The sequence below is a fragment of the Siphateles boraxobius genome, unplaced genomic scaffold (genome assembly GCF_051911475.1).
Source record: "Siphateles boraxobius isolate OS27281-9 unplaced genomic scaffold, OSU_SipBor_1 226, whole genome shotgun sequence".
Classification (NCBI taxonomy): domain Eukaryota; kingdom Metazoa; phylum Chordata; class Actinopteri; order Cypriniformes; family Leuciscidae; genus Siphateles; species Siphateles boraxobius.
The window spans coordinates 219196-240374 of record NW_027508840.1 but is presented as its reverse complement, the minus strand read 5'-3'; the positions used below and the strand labels follow the sequence as shown (position 1 = coordinate 240374).

Sequence of the window (21179 nt, the reverse complement as noted above, 5' to 3'; positions counted from 1 at the left end):
CGTGCCACTCCAAGAGCATCTCATCCATTCCTGGGCGGCCCGCTCCGGAATGCTTTCGCTGTCGCTTGCCACCTGGCTTGGCAGCGCCTGGAGCGGGCTGGGCGTCTCAACTGCGGCCGGCTCCATGCTGAGGCCTGGGTGGAGGCTGCTGCGGAGGGCCAGCAGGAGCGGCGGCCGGAGAACGCCCACGGCGACGAGCAGGCGGAGGAGCTGCCACCGGCGGCGGTTGGAAGCAGCAGCTGGCCACCGGGGCAGGATGTGCCGGATGACCTCCGTCTGCGCTTGAGCGGCAGAGAACTGTTTGATGCAGTTCTCCACCGCGTCGCCGACCAGCCCAACCTGGGAAATTGGGGAGACCAGGAACCGAACCTTTTCCGCATCCGCCATACCAACCAGGCTGAGCCAACGAAGGCGCTACTGGACCACCAAGGTGGACATCGCCAGACCGATCACGCACGCTACGACACCCGTACCCCGGAGGGTGAGGTCGGATGCAGTGCGGTGCTCACCTATGAGCGCACGGTCTGGATTACCCTCATGCATGCCATGGGTGCCCTAGCCTGCAGCAACGCCATGGCACGCAAGAGGAAGGGGCTTGCCCATAGGCTTTGTAAGCTCTGCCCGTCGGAGCAGACGAAACTCACAGGCCTTAGGGGGGAGACGAGGATCCCCCCAAAAGGCAGCAGCCGCCGTACACAGGTGCACCTGTGTCGACAGACCGCTCCAATGGAGGGACACCTCGCAACCCTTCACCGTTCCTCCATCAAGGGTAATGAGGGGGAAAAGCTAGTCAGGCAGTTTCTGGCAGAGAAAGATGCCGTTCACCACCTGACAAGCTCTCCATGCATTTCGGGAAAGAAAGGCACTGGGGCGGCGAGCTGAGAACCAGCGCGGCCCGCCCCAAGATACCAAACTCCAGATTCCAACCGAGACTGAACGGGACACGGTGGAGGTTCCACTCGAGCCCGGCAGCCTCGGCGGCCCGTTTCAGCATAGCTGATAATTCTGGATCCGGCTCGGGCAACATTGAACTCCCGGAGGGAGACAATGCAGCCGAGTCATCATCTCTAGAAGTCAGCTCACCCTCCGATGCTGCAATCGGCGTCCTGTCCTCCAGGGGAGCCCCGAGTGAAACCGCTGGCCCACCCATTACAGATGGACCAGCAGACAACACAGGAGGCTCCAGTTGTTGCAGTGGAAGGGAGGAGTGAGGAGCCCACAGGGAATGGTTACCAGTCGGGACATCCAACACTATCCTCCGGTCACCCATCCCACACAGCACCCGAGGGTGGGGCATGGTAATGGGGACTCGCTCTCCGCGAACGAAGGCAAGTCTCGCCCTCAACACTGCGACAGTCATGTTCCCACAGTGAAAACATGAGCTGTCCACAAAAGCTGTCTCAGCGTGCTGTAAGCCAAACACGTGACACAACAGTTGTGACCATCAGAGAGAGACAGGGAACGACCGCACCCAGAAACGCACGGGCGGAATGACATCTTGAAAAAGACGCAAACGCACCCGTGTTGCTCTTTCAGAAAATAGGACCGTCACCAGTGCCGGAGCACACAGGGGAATGACCGCGGCAACACTGAACAGAGAACTGAAACAGTGAAGCACTCACTTTTCCGCCCTCTAACCAGCCATCAACACACACAAACATTTAGAAATTTGTTGCTGTTAAAACAGCAGTTGAGAGCTCAAAGCTCGCGATCACCGCTGCACTCGCGCTGTAGAACACCAGCACTGGGAGAGTCTTCCTGAAGAACACCGACACACTCGCTCGTTGTAGACAACAGCACTCTCAGAGACATCAAACGATCGGCTCCGAAGCGAAAGGCAACTAGTGCGTGCATCCACTTCCGTATTTATACCCGCGCCGCGGGGGCGGAGTGTGTGATGCGAATCACGCACGCCAATTACATTGGCTCGTTCAATAGTACTCGAAGAAGACAGGCTCTCTAGCGATATCCCAATTCAGTCGACCGTCGACTACGTCTGACGTTCTCGACTGAAAGGGAACTACATTTTCTTCTGAGCAATACTAATATTGCACTTTTCTCATTGTTTTCATTTTACCTATATGCACCTTTTATCCTTAAGATAAAGGATAAGTTTCAGTGCACATTCAGTAAAGGTTTGAAATGGTTTTTAAAATGCACCTGATTCTTAACACCAGTTTGATCCAGGGGTTTGTGTATTTAATCATCTTTGTTTATCTCTGCTTTCTACATCAATAAATTACTACAGCATTGCATGTTGTATTGTATGTTTCTGGATCAAAAAATGCTCATTTGATATATACAATGAGGAGGAGGTATAGTGTTACATGGCTACCCATCTAGGTTTGAGGAGCTGGTAACAAAGTAAAGAATAACTAAATTTTAAAATTTTAAAAAAGAAAAAGAAAATCCTGGAGAGAACAAGTATTTCCAACCTTCTGTCACAGAATCAACAACACAACCACCAATTCAACCAAAATTAACTTTAAAATTTCTGCTATAACGATGGAATAAAGGAACAATAACCAAACGAAAAAAATCAATATAAAAAAGAATTATTATGAAAATAGGGGCAATTGCTTCAGGGGAAAGTTTTGCCAAAATAACAACTAAAAAAACTAACCCAGAAATCTCTCTAAATTACCTGGAGAAAAATAATCCAGAATAATTTAACCATAAACAGGAGAAAGTCAGGATCACACACAAAAAAATTGCTTCCTCCCCCTAAATTTCCCAAAACAAGGATAGTGGAGAAACAAGTTATTTACAACATACATAAAATATCAAAGAGAGTCAAAACACATTTACTGAGAGGCGATGAGACTGAATCCTCCTCGACCACACCTCATCCCCTCTTGAGACACTCTGTGGAATTAAAGGGATAGTTCACCCAAAAATGAAAATTACCCATGATTTACTCACCCTCAAGTCATCCTAGGTGTATATGACATTCTTCTTTCAGACGAATACAATCAGAGTTACACACAGACCAGACACACACACACACACACACACACACACACACACACACACACACACACACACACACACACACACACACACACACACACACACACACACACACACACACACACACACACACACACACACACACACACACACACACACACACACACACAATCCAGAGGCAGGCAGATGCAGTGCAACAACATACACAACTACACAGTGATTGAATGATAAAACCAGCTTATATTGGTTGAGCTAAACAAGGTAATGATAAACAGGTGAATGTGATCAGTGATGATGAGTCTGGGCAGTGAGTATGGGAAATGTAGTTGTGAGGGAAAATAACAATCTGAAGTGGAGTGCCTTCTGGTGGCTCTCGAGGGCACTCCAGCTGATGAGTGTTACAGTTATATTAAAAAATGTCCTGGCTCTTCCAAGCTTTATAATGGCAGTGAATGGCAAGAGATTACCTAATCTGATTGTAAAGTGTTTTGGGTGTACAGTAGCACACATGAAAGCGCTATATAAAATTCATTCATTTATTCATGTAGGCTTAGGAAAAACATAAATTAACCATCAAAATTAAATAAAGACTTTAAATAAAGACACGTAACCCTAGAAGGGCTTTTATAGACTATCTTGTGTAGACTATCAGCGCGTTCTGTAAAGCTATGCATAGTAATAATAACACGGAACAACCTCCTGGACAACAACTAGTCTGGTTTCAAAGGCGGACACTCAACTGAGACTGCCCTGCTCTCAGTAATTGAAGCTCTGAGACTCAAGAGCAGCTTCCAAATCCTCAGCTATCATCCTGCTGGATCTGCTGCCTTTGACACAGTTTACCACCAGATCCTCCTGTCAATCCTAAAGATGAAGGGTATCTCGGGAACCGCACTCCAATGGTTCAAGTCATACCTCTCAGGTAGGTCTTTTAGGGTGTCGTGGAGGGGTGAGGTGTCTAAGACCCAACATCTAGCTTCTGGCGTACCTCAGGGCTCAGTGCTGGGACCGAATCTCTTCTCTATATACATGACATCACTAGGATCTGCTATTCAGAAACATGTTTTTTCCCATCACTGTTATCATCTAGCTACTGGAGTGCCTCAGGGCTCAGTGCTGGGACCACTTCTCTTCTCCATCTACATGACATCACTAGGATCTGCCATTCAGAAACATGTTTTTTCCCATCACTGTTATCATCTAGCTACTGGAGTGCCTCAGGGCTCAGTGCTGGGACCGCTTCTTTTCCAATAACTGCTACACTGACGACACACAACTCTACCTCTCATTCCAGCCGCATGATCTGATGGTTGGATGCTCACATCTCAGCCTGACAGATATTTCTTGCTGGATGAAGGACCATCACCTTCAACTAAGCCTTCTGAAGACAGAACTGCTTATGGTCTCGTCCAATCCAACACTTCATCACAACATCATCCATAACTCCATCAAGGTCAGCTAGGAAACGTGGAGTTGTGATTGATGATCTGTTCATAGTTCAACTTTACAGACCACATTGCTAGAACTCTCCGTTCTGCAGATTTTCCTTATACAACATTAGGAGGATCAGGCCCTCAGAGCTACTCAACTCCTTATCTAAGCACTTGTTCTGTCCAGACTGGACTATTGTAATGCTCTCCTGGCAGGTCTTCCAGCTTGCACAGTCAAACCTCTTCAACTGATCCAGAATGCTGAAACTAGAGTCTTGAACAAGCCGAAGAGAGCGCACGTCACTCCTCTCCTCACGAAACTGCACTGGTTGCCAGTTGCTCCTCGCATCACATTCAAGTCACTGATGTTTGCCTACAGAACCACCACTGGCTCTGCCCCATTTTACCTAAACTCATTACTCCAGACTCACGTGCCATCCAGAAACCTGCGCTCTGCAAGTGAACGTCGTCTCGTGGTGTATTATCTCAAAGAGGCACGAAATCACTTTCATGGACCTTTACCTGCCACTGTTCCCTGCAGGAGGAATGACCTGAGTCCATAGCCAATTTCAAGAAACAGCTGAAGACGCATCGCTTTCATTCCATTTCGATCCATTAATTCTAACCCTTTTTCTATATTACAAAAAAAAAAGAAAAAAAAAGACTTATACTGCCTTAGACTAAACTGGGATGGGTTATAGCACTTGCACATTGTTGTCCAATTGTTATTGTAATTGCTTGATTGCTCTCCTTACTTGTAAGTCGCTTTGGATAAAAGTATCTGCTAAATTATTAAATGTTAACAGACAACCACTGAGCGCCAGGAGACGGAAGCTGTGAGGATGGAGAATATCATAGACTATCATTACCATCTCTAATCATGGGTGAACCAGCTGTGGATTAAATCCATGAACTCTAGGATTTAAATTATTGTAAAAAGAATTGAACAGAAAGTGCGGCAGAAGAACCAGGAGATGAAGGTGCTAATGGACCAGATGAGGAACCTCCTGTGGGACGTCAACGCCATGCTCACCATGAGGAAATGACCACTGTACACTTCCTATAAAACACCTGAACATCTTCAGTCAAGACTGTCTTTCGTTCACTGGACAGATGAGATCAGACTCAGCAACTCATGCTTCATTTACAGTGATAAATCCCAATGCTCGGATTAATAACAGCTTTATCAAATCACTGAAATAGCATCAGTTTGAGTACGTAATGTCAAAGCCATGATGATTTTTGCAAGACTGAGCTAAATAATAGTGCTTATACTATGGTGTTTTCAGTGATGTGTTTCACACTCTTGCCGCTCAGGTAGTGTGTGTGTGTGTGTGTGTTTTCCTGAGCTCTGCATTACACTCCTGATATCTGCCTTCTTGGGTGAAGAATCATATTTTTTATACACAAATAACAAATAAAAACAACTTTTTTTGTCTTGTCTTTTCTTTCAAAAAATACAGAACAGAAAACACATATCCGGATTTCTTAACAATTGCATAATTATTGTATTAGTTTACACTAATTTCAAGATTTACACTACCGTTCAAAAGTTTGGAGTCTGGATGGTTTATATTTAAATCTTTTTAATAATTTAAACGATAATAACCCTGCCCAGTTGCAGAATGACTGCTAAAATCACAGTACTGGGTGTTTACCAGTAGATGGAGTCATTGTAATTATGTTTCTCAAAATGCTCCTTATTTTTCTCTGTTCGACTGGGACAAATACCTGGCAAACACATCACTGCAGTTTCTCTTTAATCGAGTGAGAAATGAGAACACAAACTATTAAGAAAACACCAGGCCATGTAAAAAAGACTCCCTGTTCTATCCCATAAAATGCTGAGAGTCGGAGGAAAGAGGAGCTTGATCTTCATAGCATCGACGAGGTTTGCCCTGGGCAGAGAGTGTATGACGGTGTGTGTGTGTGTGTGTGTAAGGGACAGTGCTGGAGAAGGCCATAGCTACTGTTTCCTGGACATGTTACTTCATGGGAAGAGTGGTTCTTCTCTTCCCATTTTTCAGTTTTCCTTTTAGCCATGACCTGTGTTGTTAAAGAATTAGCTCAATTCAAAATTAAAATTTCCTGATAATTTAGAAATCAAGGCTTTTGAGGAAAACATTCCAGGATTTTTCTCCTTATATTGGACTTTTCTGAGCAAGGGCTGAAAGTTCAGCGACAGATCGACGTGAAGCCCGTCTCAGCACTCGACTGTGCAGCCCGTCTCAGGACTCGACTGTGAAGCCCGTCTCAGGACTCGACTGTGAAGCCGGTCTCAGGACTCGACTGTGAAGCCGGTCTCGGGATTCGACTGTGAAGCCGGTCTCGGGACTCGACTGTGAAGCCCCTCTCGGGATTCGACTGTGAAGCCCGTCTCGGGACTCGACTCTGAAGCCCGTCTCGGGACTCGACTGTGAAGCCCGTCTCGGGACTCGACTGTGAAGCCCGTCTCGGGACTCGACTGTGAAGCCCGTCTCGGGACTCGACTGTGAAGCCCGTCTCGGGACTCGACTGTGAAGCCCGTCTCGGGATTCGACTGTGAAGCCCGTCTCGGGACTCGACTCTGAAGCCCGTCTCGGGACTCGACTGTGAAGCCCGTCTCGGGACTCGACTGTGAAGCCCGTCTCGGGACTCGACTGTGAAGCCCGTCTCGGGATTCGACTGTGAAGCCCGTCTCGGGACTCGACTGTGAAGCCCGTCTCGGGACTCGACTGTGAAGCCGGTCTCGGGACTCGACTGTGAAGCCGGTCTCGGGACTCGACTGTGAAGCCCGTCTCGGGACTCGACTGTGAAGCCCGTCTCGGGACTCGACTGTGAAGCCGGTCTCGGGACTCGACTGTGAAGCCCGTCTCGGGACTCGACTGTGAAGCCCTTCTCGGGACTCGACTGTGAAGCCCGTCTCGGGACTCGACTGTGAAGCCCGTCTCGGGACTCGACTGTGAAGCCCGTCTCGGGACTCGACTGTGAAGCCGGTCTCGGGACTCGACTGTGAAGCCCGTCTCGGGACTCGACTGTGAAGCCCGTCTCGGGACTCGACTGTGAAGCCCGTCTCGGGACTCGACTGTGAAGCCTGTCTCATTTGGTGTTACCGCGAATGCCTAATGCCAGGAGCCTCTGAAAATAAGTGGAACCGCTGTTTTCTTCCTCGCTTCCTTATTGAATGAGAAAGCAGACACATCCAAAACTACACAAATAAAAGAGTACTGTTTACATTGAGCACACATCCTTTTCTTAATTTTTCCTAGTATGCCAGTAAAAATGTTGCGATAAAAAAAACATAAATTATTAAAAAATTTAAATATAGGCATACCAATTATTACAATAATCAGTAAATGTTACTGAACTGTACCAGATTTGAACTCAAATCCTGTTAACATGTACATGCTGAAAGAACTTCACACTAACAAAGTGTCTTGCTAACAAAAAAGTGTAAGTGTAAGTGTAAGATCATAATATACTGACAAACATGAATGTAATGGAGGATGTTTTGAGTTTAGCATTTCAATCCAATCCCATGTGGAGCATGCTGGGAAATCGCCTGTAAATTTTCAGCTGCCAACAAAAAAATATTCATGTTATCCCAACTCAAAAGCATGATTCGTTAACTTCACAATTTTATTTAAGTGGAACCGCTATTTTCTCTCTGCTGTATCCGGGTGGTTCAGCACGACTGAGCACACTCTTTGGTGAGACGCGTCGTCATATTGACCGAGTCCAAACCGAGGAAAGAGATTCTCTATCCGGTGGGAACTTGCTCTTTTCCCAGTTGATCTAAAGCCCCAGACGGCTGAGGTGCAGGAGAACTAGGTCCGTGTGTTTGCTCAACAGATCTCGAGAGTAAGCTAGAATGAGCCGGTCGTAGAGATAGTTTCAAATGCGAAAGAGCTTAGAAGAAGACATGTTAGAGAGAAAGGTCAAAGGCCATTAACGGGAAAGGGCAGGACTTTAGTAAAAAGATCCCAAACCTGTAAACAGTGACAGAAGCTTTTCCATAACCAATACACTTAAAGGCAATAATAATAATACTAATAAAAAAAAAAATAATGGTAGAAAAAAGGACAATGACTGAAACAGCCTTTTCAAAATCAACTATACTTTCCGTTACTGACAGATTAAATTGCATGTCAAAAGTCTTGAAAAGGCTCACATTGTGCTGATGTTATGTTTACTTAGCGCTAGATTTCTTCCTTATTGAATGAGAAAGCAGACATAGCCTATCCAAAACTGATAAAAGAGTATTGTTTACATTGAGCACACATCCTTTTCTTACCGACATGACACAACTACACAATATTTGAGCAATTTTTCCTTGTATGCCAGGAAAAGTGTTATGATATAAGAACGTAAATAATGATATTATTATTTTCAATTTTAAATGTTAGCATAACAATTATTAAATTGATCAGTAAATGGTACTGAACTGTACCTGAATTTAACTCGAATCCTGTTAACATGTACATGTTGAAAGACGTTCACACTAACAAAGTGTTTTGTTAACAAAAAAGTTATTTTTTTAAGTGTAATATCATAATATACTGACACACATGAATGTAATGGAGGATGTTTAGAGTTTAGCATCTGAATAAAATCCCATGTGAAGCATGCTGGGAAATTGACTGTACAGTTTCAGCTGTCAACAAAAAATGTTATTCCAACTCAAATTGAGTGCAATGAAATCAAATTATGCTCATTTCAAATAAGTAAACTGAACTTGCAGCAAAAGTATTTGGAGTGTTTTAAATGTCTTGTTCTGACAAATATTTTATAAGCAAGTATGCAGTTTCCCCAGGAGCAGGTCTTAACACGATAACCAATATGGCAATAAAGTGATTTACATCATACAATTACCAGGTGATAATAATTTACCTTATAACTCTTTTGCTTAGATGCACAATACAGTGAAAAAATCCTCTGGGATTTTTTGTAATTACTTAAAATGCAATTTATCATTGTGCAAAAAACAGAAAGCACAAGTGTTTGTGTCAGGTTGTTGTGTTAAGGTTAATATATGGTAAAAGAAGAGACAATAGTGAAAGTACAATAGTGAAAATCTATCCATTATACAAGAAGTCCGACAGTCGACACGTCATAAATATAGATATAACACACAGGGAAAACGTGTAACGGACACTTTCTGCATATGCAATAATGGAATATGTTTTTGTTTCTTAATATAAAGTTAACTTTGTTCAAATATATCATGTCTTTCTATTTAATGGAGAAAATAAATCACAAAAGTGTTCAATTAAGGTTATAATTACAACGTAGAAACGTAGAAAGGGTTTAATTATAGACAATTATGATGTGATCATCTTTGTGTTTAACCAAGACTAATATTGTAGGAGGAAATGTAAAGGTGAGGGTTACAGCTTTCAAAAATGGGGAATTTTGTAATTTGAGCCATTAGATGTTTATTTTACAGATATCAGATTAACTTATTTGGTTGGGAGGGCCTTAATTCAACAATAAATAGAGAATCATTTCTGAGCACAATATTATTCAACTAGACCTTCTTCAGACTGTTGGTTCGTATCAATATTCATATCTATTTTTAATAGCACATTTTTGGTTTGAAATGTTTTAACAGGGAATAATATTTCTCATTGCTATTTGATGTTTGTATAGAAACGTAATATGTTGTTTAAAAGCAGATTTAAAAGCTGAATTGTGAAGGTCTTCTGTGAGGTTGACACACTGACAGATTCCAGGTGAGTTGAATGTTTACACACTCTCTACACCGGTAACATTATAATTTGAATCCATTAGTTTTCTTCTTCTTCTTTTTCCCTAATGCGAGTCAATGGCAGCCATATGAACCGTAAGTAGGAAAATTATGAAATTTGGCACTCTTGTAGTGATGGTAAAGTAAAGTAATTTGACAAACTTTAGAGTGTCCAGGACAAACTCTATAGCGCCACCACCAGTTCAAAAATGTTACATTGAAATTGTTCTAACTTTTGAACCATTTGATCTAGAAAAATAAAAGGTAGTACACCTGATTCCTCTTATGATGCTGATCACATTAAACATCTTGCATCAAGACTCCACAAATTACAGCCATTTTGAAAAGTACAGGATTACGTTTTTTCGCTGCTCCTTAAAATTGTCCAATTTTGTCCAAAATCTGATAAGATGTTGAACAGATTGAACTGAACAGGTTTTTTTTAAAATTCATATTTGTTTAGAAGTTATGTTTAACAAGGTTGACCTAAAATTGGTTCAGAGGCTGTATCTCGGCCGAACTTTGATCAATCGAAAATTGGAACACTTCTTCGGAATCATGATCTGACGATCTAGAATTTTGGAACAGCGCCACCTACAGGTCATGAGATCTGAAAAATGTCTATTTTTGCTAATCATTTTTGAACAGTTTTATCAGAATCATGATCTTGTTGTCCTTTGCTACCGTTCCTGAGAAATATCTCTCCAAAGTTAACCCTGCCTGTGTTCGTTGTCTTAGCATGCTAATGATTAACATGCTAACCAGTTACCATTCTTTTTAATGTGGTTCTTCAGATATTAGATTAACCATAAGATATGTTAGCATTAAGTTGTTTTAGAATGCTAATCTGGTTAAACTATTAAGTAATGCTTTTGTGTGCTCATTCTAACTCTGAAGGTTCTCCTCGGCTCCCTGTTGAATCAGCGTCGACTGTAATTCGACATGCCAATAGTGTTTATTGCTTATTATTCTAAATGGCATTACAGAACACTGATCATTTAATACTTTACAACTCTCTAAAATTATCTTATGTCTGCTTGTAGATTTCATTACAATACTTCAGTTTCTCAAAACAAAACTAATTTAAGGAATCTGAAAGGAGGAAGTTCATTATTTGTACAGTGATGATTTATGCACAACAAAATATCAATACAAATCCAAAAGAAATAAACATTCAGTCATCAACGTACAGCAGACCAACAGACAGCATTGTACATTTGTTCAGGGTTTGTGAATTTAAAAAAAACAAAACATCAAAAGGATAATTATATATGATGTCCACATGAGCCACATCTGCTTACGCAAACTTTGATCTTATTTTGAATTACAAAATCATAATGCAGCCAAAGATAAATTATGAGAAACATAAATGAATGTCATGAGGTTCTTCTATTTTATCATTACACTAGCATATGTTTCTTTGTTTAAATGAGGAGAAACTGAAGATGATTCCTTCATATGCTGATATGAGATGTGTATGTCTTATATCAGGATGGCCATACGTGTGGTTTTGTTTCTAACACTTTTTACTGGGCTGTGCGTCACTGATTCCCAAGGTACGTTTAGAATAATACAAGTAAAAATGCCTGGATTTAAAAATCTGTATCCATTGTGTATCATTTCATATTGATCAGATTAATTTATATTCTGAAATATGGTAATCAAAAATGTGATTTATTTATATTTATTTGTAATGCTTTGAACCTGTCTAATATTGAACAGGGAATCTTGCTCTTAATGGCATGGCTGTGCAGTCCTCCTTAGGACACCCACAGGGAGATGCTCAACATGCCATAGATGGAAACAGAGACTCAGATTACAAGAAGGAATCATGCACTTTCACTAAAACTGAGTTTAATCCATGGTGGAGAGTTGACCTGGGAAATGTCTACACTGTAAGCAACGTTACCATCACTAATCGTGGAGACTGTTGCAAAGAGCGGCTTAGAGGAGCTCAGATTCGTATTGGTAACAAGCTGGACAACAACGGAAACAACAATGAGCTGTAAGAAATGTTTCAATTGTTCTATCATCTTCCCATGTTTATGATGTTCCATCTGGTTTAATAAAACAGAAGTTTAAAATTGTACCTCCTCCACAAACCAATCACTCAGCGAGCCACAGCCATGGAGAATTACTTTACTTCAACATATTTTATTCAGATTGTGATTATACATTTGTTCCCTTTCAGTCGATAACGTCAGACGTAGTCGACGGTCGACTGAAATGGGATCACGCCAGGGAGCCTATTGTCTTCAAGTATTATTGAACGAGCCAATACACATTGGCGTGCGAGATCTGCATCTCACACTCCGCCCCGCAGCGCGGGTATAAATACGGAAGTAGATGCACGCACCATTTGCCTTTCGCTTCGGAGCCGAGCTTCATGTCTGGATCTGAAGAGTGTTGTTGTACAACGAGCGAGTGTGTCGGCGCTTCTTTGGGAAGTCTCTCCTGGTGTCGGTGTTTGCAGCGCGAGTGCAGCGGTGATCGCAAGCTTCAAGCTCTCAACTGCTGTTCTCACAGCAACCAAATTTCTGTTTGTGTTTGTTTGTCTGACGGTCGGTTGAGGGCGAGAAAGTGAGTGCTTCACTGACACAGGGTGCACCATTCCTGTGTTAGTGTTGCCGCGGTCATTCCCCTGTGTGCTCCGGCACTGGTGAGAGTTTTTCACTTCCTAAAAGAGCAACACGGGTGCGTTTGCGTCTTTTTCAAGATGTCATTCCGCCCGTGCGTTTCTGGGTGCGGTCGTTCCCTGTCTCTCTCTGATGGTCACAATTGTTGGATCACGTGTTTGGGCTTACAGCACGCTGAGGCAGCTTTTGTGGAAAGCTCATGTTTTCACTGTGGGAACATGACTGTCGCAGTGTTGAGGGCTAGACTCGCCTTCGTTCGCGGAGAGCGAGTCCCCATTACCACGCCCCACCCTGCACGGGTGCTGTGTGGGATGGGTGACCGGAGGGTAGTGTTGGATGTCCCGCCCGGTAACAATTCCCTGTGGGCTCCTCACCCCTCCCTTCCACTGCTGCCATTGCAGCCTCCGGTGTTGTCCGCTGGTCCATCTGTAATGGGTCGGCCAGCGGTTTCACTCGGGGCTCCCCTGGAGGACAGGACGTCGATTGCAGCATCGGAGGGTGAGCTGACTTCTGGAGATGACGACTCGGCTGCGTTGTCTCCCTCTGGGAGTTCAATGTTGCCCGAGCCGGATCCAGAATTGTCAGCTATGCTGAAACGGGCCGCCGAGGCTGTCGGGCTCGAGTGGAACCCTCCACCGTGTCCTGTTCAGTCTCGGTTGGATGATTGGTATCTCGGGGCGGGCCGTGTTGGTCTCAGGAACGCCATCGTTGGCTCAGCCTGGTTGAGATGGCGGATGCGGACAAGGTTCGGTTCCTGGACTCCCCAATTTCCCAGGTTGGGTTGTTCGGCGATGTGGCGGAGAGCTGCGGCCAACAGTTCTCTGCCACCCAGGTTCGGACGGAGGCTCCCCGACACACCCTATCCCGGCGGCCCGCTGTTGCCTCCACCCTGCTGCCGGTGATAGTCCCTCCGTCCGTGCGTCGCCGAGCGCGTCCCCCTGCCGCTGCCTCCGGTTCCGCGGGGTCTCCGCAACAGCCTTCACCCAGGCCCCAGCATAGAACCAGCAGCAGGCAGGCCGCCCGGTCTGTCTCAGTCACTGCCCAGCCAGGGGGCGAGTGTCAGAAGCATTCCTGAGACAGGCCACCCAGGGATGGGGGGACTAGCTCTTCAGATGGTCACCGTTCCACCATTGGCTCTCCAGAGTCCAGTGGTACCCAAATTGTCGAAAGAGCGAATTTCTCCGTCCCTGGGTCCCAAGATGGCGAGGCTGGCGGTTTGCGACCCTGTGGAACAGCCTTGCTCCCCCCAGCCCCCTCTTGTTCGCCAGCCGGCAACACGATGCGTTCGAGGACCCGGTCATCCGCCTTCTCACCCATCCTCTGTTGCCCCGTGGAGTCAGGTAAGTGCAGCACGGCTCACTCAGACCCCGCTTCGGGCCACCCACGGGCCTTCCGTGCCGGGTCCCTGTCCTCCACCTCGCTGCCCCACCCCGGGTATGCCTGTGGTGCCTCTGGTCCCCCTGGTCCGGTTCGTCCAGGCCTGGAAGGTGCTCTCCAACCCGTCCAGCTGGCTCATCCGTACCATCAGGCTGGCTGGCGAAGGACGCGATAGAGCCGGTGTCTGTAGCCGATATGAAGACCGGCTTTTACAGCCCGTACTTCATTGTACCCAAGAAAGGTGGTGGGTTACGACCAATCTTGGACCTGCGAGTCCTGAACCGGGCCCTCCACAAGCTCCCGTTCAGAATGCTAACGCAGAAACACATCTTCCAATCTGTCTGTCCCCAAGATTGGTTTGCAGTGATAGACCTGAAGGACGCGTACTTTCATGTCTCCATCCTGCCGCGACACAGGCCATTCCTGCGTTTCGCGTTCGAGGGTCAGGCGTATCAGTACAAAGTCCTACCCTTCGGGCTGGCCCTGTCACCCCTTTACGAAGCTTGCGGAGGCAGCCCTCGCTCCCATGAGAGAGCGTGGCATTCGCATTCTCAACTATCTCGACGACTGGCTCATACTAGCGCAGTCTCGGGAGCAGTTATGCAAACACAGGGATTTGCTGCTCCAGCACATCAGCCAGTTGGGTCTTCAGGTCAACTGGGAGAAGAGCATCCTCGCCCCCGTGCAGAGGATCTCTTTTCTCGGTTTGGAGCTGGACTCGGTCCAACACACAGCGCGCCTCACAGAGAATCGCGCCCGGTCGGTGCTGAACTGCCTGAATCTCATCAAGAGCAGAACAGTGGTTTTTCTGAAACAATTTCAGAGGCTCATGGGGCATATGGCAGCCGCAGCCGCAGTTAAGCTGCTCGGCCTGCTTCATATGAGACCACTCCAGCACTGGCTTCGCGACCGAGTCCCGTGGTGGGCGTGGCAGAGAGGCATGCTCCGTGTGAAAATCACCCCGGCCTGCCTCCAAACCCTCAGCCCGTGGTCGGACCTTTCGTTTCTCCGGGCCGGTGTGTCCCTAGGACAAGTGTCCAGGCATGCTGTGGTTTCCACAGACGCCTCCAACACCGGCTGGGGGGCCACGTACAACGAGCATACAGTAGCTGGCACCTGGACGGGGTCCCACCTGCATTGGCACATCAACGGCCTCGAGTTGTTAGCAGTGCTCCTTGCTTTGAGACGCCTCAAGACGACGCTGCTCGGCAAGCATGTTCTGGTCCGTACGGACAACACGGCGACCGTTGCGTACATCAACCGCCAAGGTGGCCTATGTTCCCGTCGCATATCACAACTCGCCCACCACCTCCCCCTACTGAGTCAGAAGCATCTGAGGTCGCTTCGTGCCGTTCACATCCCTGGCCTGCTCAATCGTGCCGCCGACGAGCTCTCACGACAGATTGTGGCCTCCGGGGAATGGCGACTCCATCCTCAGGCGGTCCAACTGATATGGGACCACTTCGGGGCCGCACAGATAGATCTGTTTGCCTCTCCGGACTCGTCCCATTGCCAGTTGTTTTATTCCCGCACCGAGGGGACACTCGGCACGGATGCACTGGCTCACAGCTGGCCACGGGGCCTCCGCAAGTATGCATTTCCCCCAGTGAGCCTGATGGCACAACTACTGTGCAAAATCAGGGAGGAAGAGGAGCAGGTTTTGCTAGTTGCCCCTTATTGGCCCAGCCGAACCTGGTTCCCCGAACTTTTTCTCCTCTTGACAGCTCCTCCCTGGCCCATTCCTCTGAGAGAGGACCTACTCTCTCAGGGACGGGGCACCATATGGCACCCGCGTCCAGACTGTTGGAAACTCCATGTGTGGTCCCTGGACGGGACGCGGAGGTTCTAGGTAATCTACCACAGGCAGTCGTAGATACCATCACTTCAGTGAGAGCTCCCTCTACGAGGCTTGCTTACTCCCTGAAGTGGAACCTGTTCGCTGAGTGGTGTACTTCTCACAGAGAAGACCCCCGAAGGTGTTCGATCGTTTCCGTGCTTTCTTTCCTGCAAGAGGCTTTGGAGCGTCGGTTGTCCCCCTCCACCCGCAAAATGTATGTTGCCGCTATTGCCGCACATCACGATGCAGTAGACGGGAAATCCCTGGGGAAGCATGATCTGATCGTCAGGTTCCTGAGGGGAGCGAGGAGATTGAATCCGCCTCGCCCCCTCTCTATACCCTCTTGGTACTTATCTCTGGTGCTAACCGCACTGCAGAGACCGCCCTTCGAGCCTTTGCAGGTAGCAGAGTTAAAAATTCTGTCCCAAAAGACAGTTCTCCTGCTTGCTTTGGCCTCCATCAAGAGGGTAGGGGACCTGCACGCATTTTCGGTCAGCGAATCGTGCCTGGAATTCTGGCCGGCTAACTCTCACGTTATCCTGAGACCCCGGCCTAGATATGTGCCCAAGGTTCCTACCACCCCCTTTCGGGACCAGGTGGTGAACCTGCAAGCGCTGCCCCCGGAGGAGGCAGACCCAGCCCTGGCTTTTCTCTGCCCCGTTCGCGCTCTGCGCTTATACGTGGACAGAACGCAAAGCTTTAGGACCTCAGAGCAGCTCTTCGTCTGTTACGGAGATCAGCGGAAGGGAAAGGCTGTCTCCAAGCAGAGGTTGGCCCACTGGATAGTGGATGCCATCATCTTGGCGTATGAGTCCCAAGGTGAACCCTGTCCCCCCGGACTGCGAGCTCACTCCACAAGGAGTGTTGCCGCTTCTTGGGCGTTGGCGCAGGGTGCCTCGCTGACAGATGTCTGTAGAGCTGCGGGCTGGGCGACACCTAATACGTTTGCTAGATTCTATAGCCTACGTGTCGAACCGGTTGCTTCCCGTGTGCTCTCTTCTCATAGAAGCCAGTAACACCGTGAGCCGTTCAGTGTCGGCTTGCTGCGCCATTCCCCTCCTACGGACCGGATACGTGCGCCATTTTGCTCCAGTTGAATTCCCTTATCCGGAACCTGTTGAGCTCCTCCGCACCCCTCCAACGTCGGACGTGGCGGAACGTCCGGTGTTACGCGTACCACTCGTATGCAGTGTGGAACCCGGTGTTAGGCTGGGTCCATATGTTGCGGTCCCTACGGCGACCCCATATGTGTATTCTGCCACGATACGGCTCCCCAAGGTGAGCCCGTGTCTTTCCCTTGGCAGAGTCCTGCCGTCACTGTAAATCGGTGTTGTCTCCCCCCTCTCTAGGCTGGAGCTACCCCAGTGATATTCCATATGTTATACTGCCCGGTCCTCCGCCCAGTTCATATGCGTATTCCCCCCCCCCTTTTTTCGGGGTTGGTTGGGCTTCCGCAGCTTTCCCAGTGTTACCAAGTCTAACTGAGTGGGTCTTGTGGAACAGCACCGCACCCACCGTTCCCTGAAGGAGGGAACGGAGGACGTAGTCCCCTTGCCACTACCGCTGGACCACCGCTGACTCCGAGTTACGCTCGGCTCCTCAGCGAAAAGCAAATGGTGCGTGCATCTACTTCCGTATTTATACCCACGCTGCGGGGCGGAGTGTGAGATGCAGATCTCGCACGCCAATGTGTATTGGCTCGTTCAATAATACTCGAAGACGATAGGCTCCCTGGCGTGATCCCATTTCAGTCGACCGTCGACTACGTCCTCCGTTCCCTCCTTCAGGGAACGGTAGGTTGCATACGCAACCAGGACGTTTCTTGTAGCAGTGCTATACAAAACCATTTGATTTCAATACAGCCGAATTTGTTAGACATGTGCATTGTGTTGAGTAGCCACTGGGATTCAGTTTAACACTAGTCATGTATTTCAGTTTAACTCTGTTCATGTATTTCAGTTTAACTCTGTTCATGTATTTCAGTTTAACTCTGTTCATGTATTTGCAGGGTTGCAACTATTCTCACTCCTCCTAATGGCACAGAAACATTTTCATTTGAGTCTGTTAATGGTCGATATGTCAACATTTTTTTACCTGGGAATGATGAAATCCTCACTCTGTGTGAGGTCGAGGTGTTTGCAGGTAAGGGACAGAGAGAGAAGACGACTGGGATAGAATTTGTGTATGTACTTATTAATGTCTGTATAACTGTTATTATTTTATTAACAGTAATGGACACACCATCGTACATTTGTGGTCCAAGTGAGTGCTCTTCATTACTTTCAATGTTGTCGATAACACATCTATAATATTCTTGCTGAACATTTAGTAACCAATAAGGGATAATGTACATCAAGACAGATTTAATCGCAAAATAAACCCCGACAGGGTGATCAAGACCCCGGCTTATTACATGTCTACTAGCCACAAAAGAAATCATTTTGGACGCAAAATATTGATTTGAATTGAAATACTTTATAAACTCGCTTGTAATAAACGCAAAGCTTCTGTGAAGAAAAAAATATTCCTAGCAAGGCAAACATTTAAGGGATATTGTACAGTCATTTAAAACAAATAAATAATAACATGATTTGTGATGAAACCTGTAAAATTAGTATTACATAGCTTAGCATTATTTTGCCCATTTTATTGGGATTATACTTTAGCTGCACATTAAAGTAAAAAGAAAAAAGTTATTGTTTATTATTTTGTTATACAGGGAATCTTGCTCTTGGAGCCACAGCTGTCCAGTCCTCCATATACAGTGGAGCTGTAGCTCAAAAGGCTGTCGATGGCAACAGGAATTCAATTTTCAATCTGGGGTCATGCACTTTCACTAATGCGGACAGAGACCCCTGGTGGAGAGTTGACTTGGGGATAGTCTACAAGGTAACCAGGGTCAGCATCACTAATACTGGAGATGGTAATTCAGGGAGGATAAATGGTGCTCAGATCCGTATCGGCAACAGCCTGGAAAATAACGGCAACAATAATGAGCTGTAAGTATTGTCTCTCTCTTAATACTTACACAAGTGGTTAGAAAATTAATAAATAAGATAACATTACTTTGAATAAATCCTTTTAATACAAACTTCCCTTTGACAGAAGTATATTTAATATGCTTCTTGCCATTTTAATATGCCCCTCTCTATTTCTCTATTACTCTGTGTCTTCACAGGGCGGTGACTGTTCTGTCCATCCCAGCCGGAGAGACAAAAACATTTGAGTTTAAGTCTATTAAGGGGCGATATGTCAACATTATTATTCCTGGGCGCAATGAATATCTCACACTGTGTGAGGTCGAGGTGTTTGCAGGTGAGTGATAAAAAGAGAGAGACAGAGATGGTGTGTTAGACATTTGTACTATTTATACTATGTGTAAATTGCCTTAATAATGGTTTTCTGATTTCATTGCCAGATTAAATGGAATGAGAGGATGTTACACCACAGTCCACTGATCCTACAAGCAAAATAACAAACTACATTTCCTGCTGAGCAATACTAATATTGCACTTTTCTCATTGTTTTCATTTTACCTATATGCACCTTTTATCCTTAAGATAAATTATAAGTTTCAGTGCACATTCAGTAAAGGTTTGAAATGTTTTTTTAAAAAGCACCTGATTCTTAACCCCAGTTTGATCCAGGGGTTTGTGTATTTAATCATCTTTGTGTATCTCTCTGCTTTCTACATCAATAAATTACTACAGCATTGCATGTTGTATTGCATGTTTCTGGATCAAAAAAGAGAGGCTTATTTGGATTTCTATAATGTTGAGGAGCTGGTAACAAAGAAAAGAATTACATTTTACAAAAAAGAAAACCATGGAGAGAACGAAGATTTCCAAAACTTCTGTCCCACAATAAACAACACAACCACCAATTCAACCAATATAAACTTTCAATTTTCTGTTAAAAAGAGTAAAAAAAGCAACATTAACCATAACAGAAATATTGATATCAAAAAGAATAATAATGAAAATAGGGGCAATAGCTTCAGGGTGGAGCCTTGCTAAAATAAAAAAATAATACAAAAAACGAACTAACCCAGATGTCTCGCTAAATTACCTGGAGAAGGTCAGGCACTCCTGACTGCACTCTCATTTCTGTCAGGACCACTATTGTCAAATACGATTGACAATTAGCATACAGTTTGGATTGACGGTATGGGTCCGTTCTGGGCGAGAATTCCCTGCGCATCCATGCAGCCTAGCATGGATAAGAGTAGCATTTACATTTACCTGACGCTTTTATCCAAAGCGACTTACAATTGCTATATATGTCAGAGGTCGCACGCCTCTGGAGCAACTAGGGGTTAAGTGTCTTGCTCAGGGACACATTGGTGTCTCACAGTGGATTCGAACCCAGGTCTCTCCCACCAAAGGCATGTGTATTATCCACTGCGCCATCACCACCCCTAGCAATAGCAATAACCCCCTTAGGGTAAACAGAACAGCACCAACATGAATGTATGCAGATATAATTAATTCAAGATTTTAAAGTACAACATGATTGGAGAATTTATTCTGATTCAACGGGAAATCCAAATCCTGACTGGGTGAGAGGAGGAGCTGGGGATGGAGGAGGGTAATTAGCTCCTGAGAAACGCGATAGCTGCCTATAATACTGAAGGAGCTTATATATGTATACAGTGATAGGGGTCGTATTCCTATAGGTAGACGTGGATCATCTGAGAGTCAGCTGATGCGAGCTTGACTAACTTGACCTGTCAGAACTGACGCTACGCTTGATGTACTACGAGAGTGGTGGACCTGCAGGCATTTTCAGTCAGCGAAACATGTCTGGATTTTGGACCGGCTGACTCTCACGTAATCCTGAGACCCGACCTGGATATGTGCCCAAAGTTCCCACAAACCCCTTCCTAGACCAGGTGGTGAACTTGCAAGCGCCACCCATGGAGGAGGCAGACCCAGACCTTGAGTTGCTGTGTGCTGTTTGTGCACTGTGTATTTATCTGGACCGCACACAGAGCTTCAGAAGTTCTGAACAGCTCTTCACTTGCTTTGGAGGTCAGCAGAAGGGAAAGGCTGTCTCCAGACAGAGGTTGGCCACTGGATAGTGGATGCCATCATCTTGGTGTATCAGTCCCCAGTCGAGCAGTGTCCCCTTGGGGTGAGAGCTCAGTCTATAAGGAGTGTTGCCTCCTCCTGGGCGCTGGTGTGTGGTGTTTCTCTGTCAGACTT

At 46.0% G+C, this 21179-nt stretch overlaps 2 protein-coding genes across 2 annotated transcripts in view; one reads left to right on the top strand and one right to left on the bottom strand.

Annotated features, from left to right (window-relative positions):
- Positions 1–21179, bottom strand: part of ncdn (neurochondrin) — a 219944-nt gene that overhangs the window by 56585 nt on the left and 142180 nt on the right. The gene's annotated exons all lie outside the window — the stretch shown is intronic.
- LOC143747554 (uncharacterized) lies at positions 10028–19692 on the top strand. The gene is made up of 8 exons (XM_077240376.1): positions 10028–10111; positions 11617–11681; positions 11848–12130; positions 17984–18117; positions 18205–18237; positions 18695–18974; positions 19154–19290; positions 19394–19692. Exons 2-8 carry the CDS (start codon positions 11618–11620, stop codon positions 19396–19398), a joined length of 936 nt encoding a protein of 311 aa, XP_077096491.1. The 5' UTR covers positions 10028–10111; position 11617; the 3' UTR covers positions 19399–19692.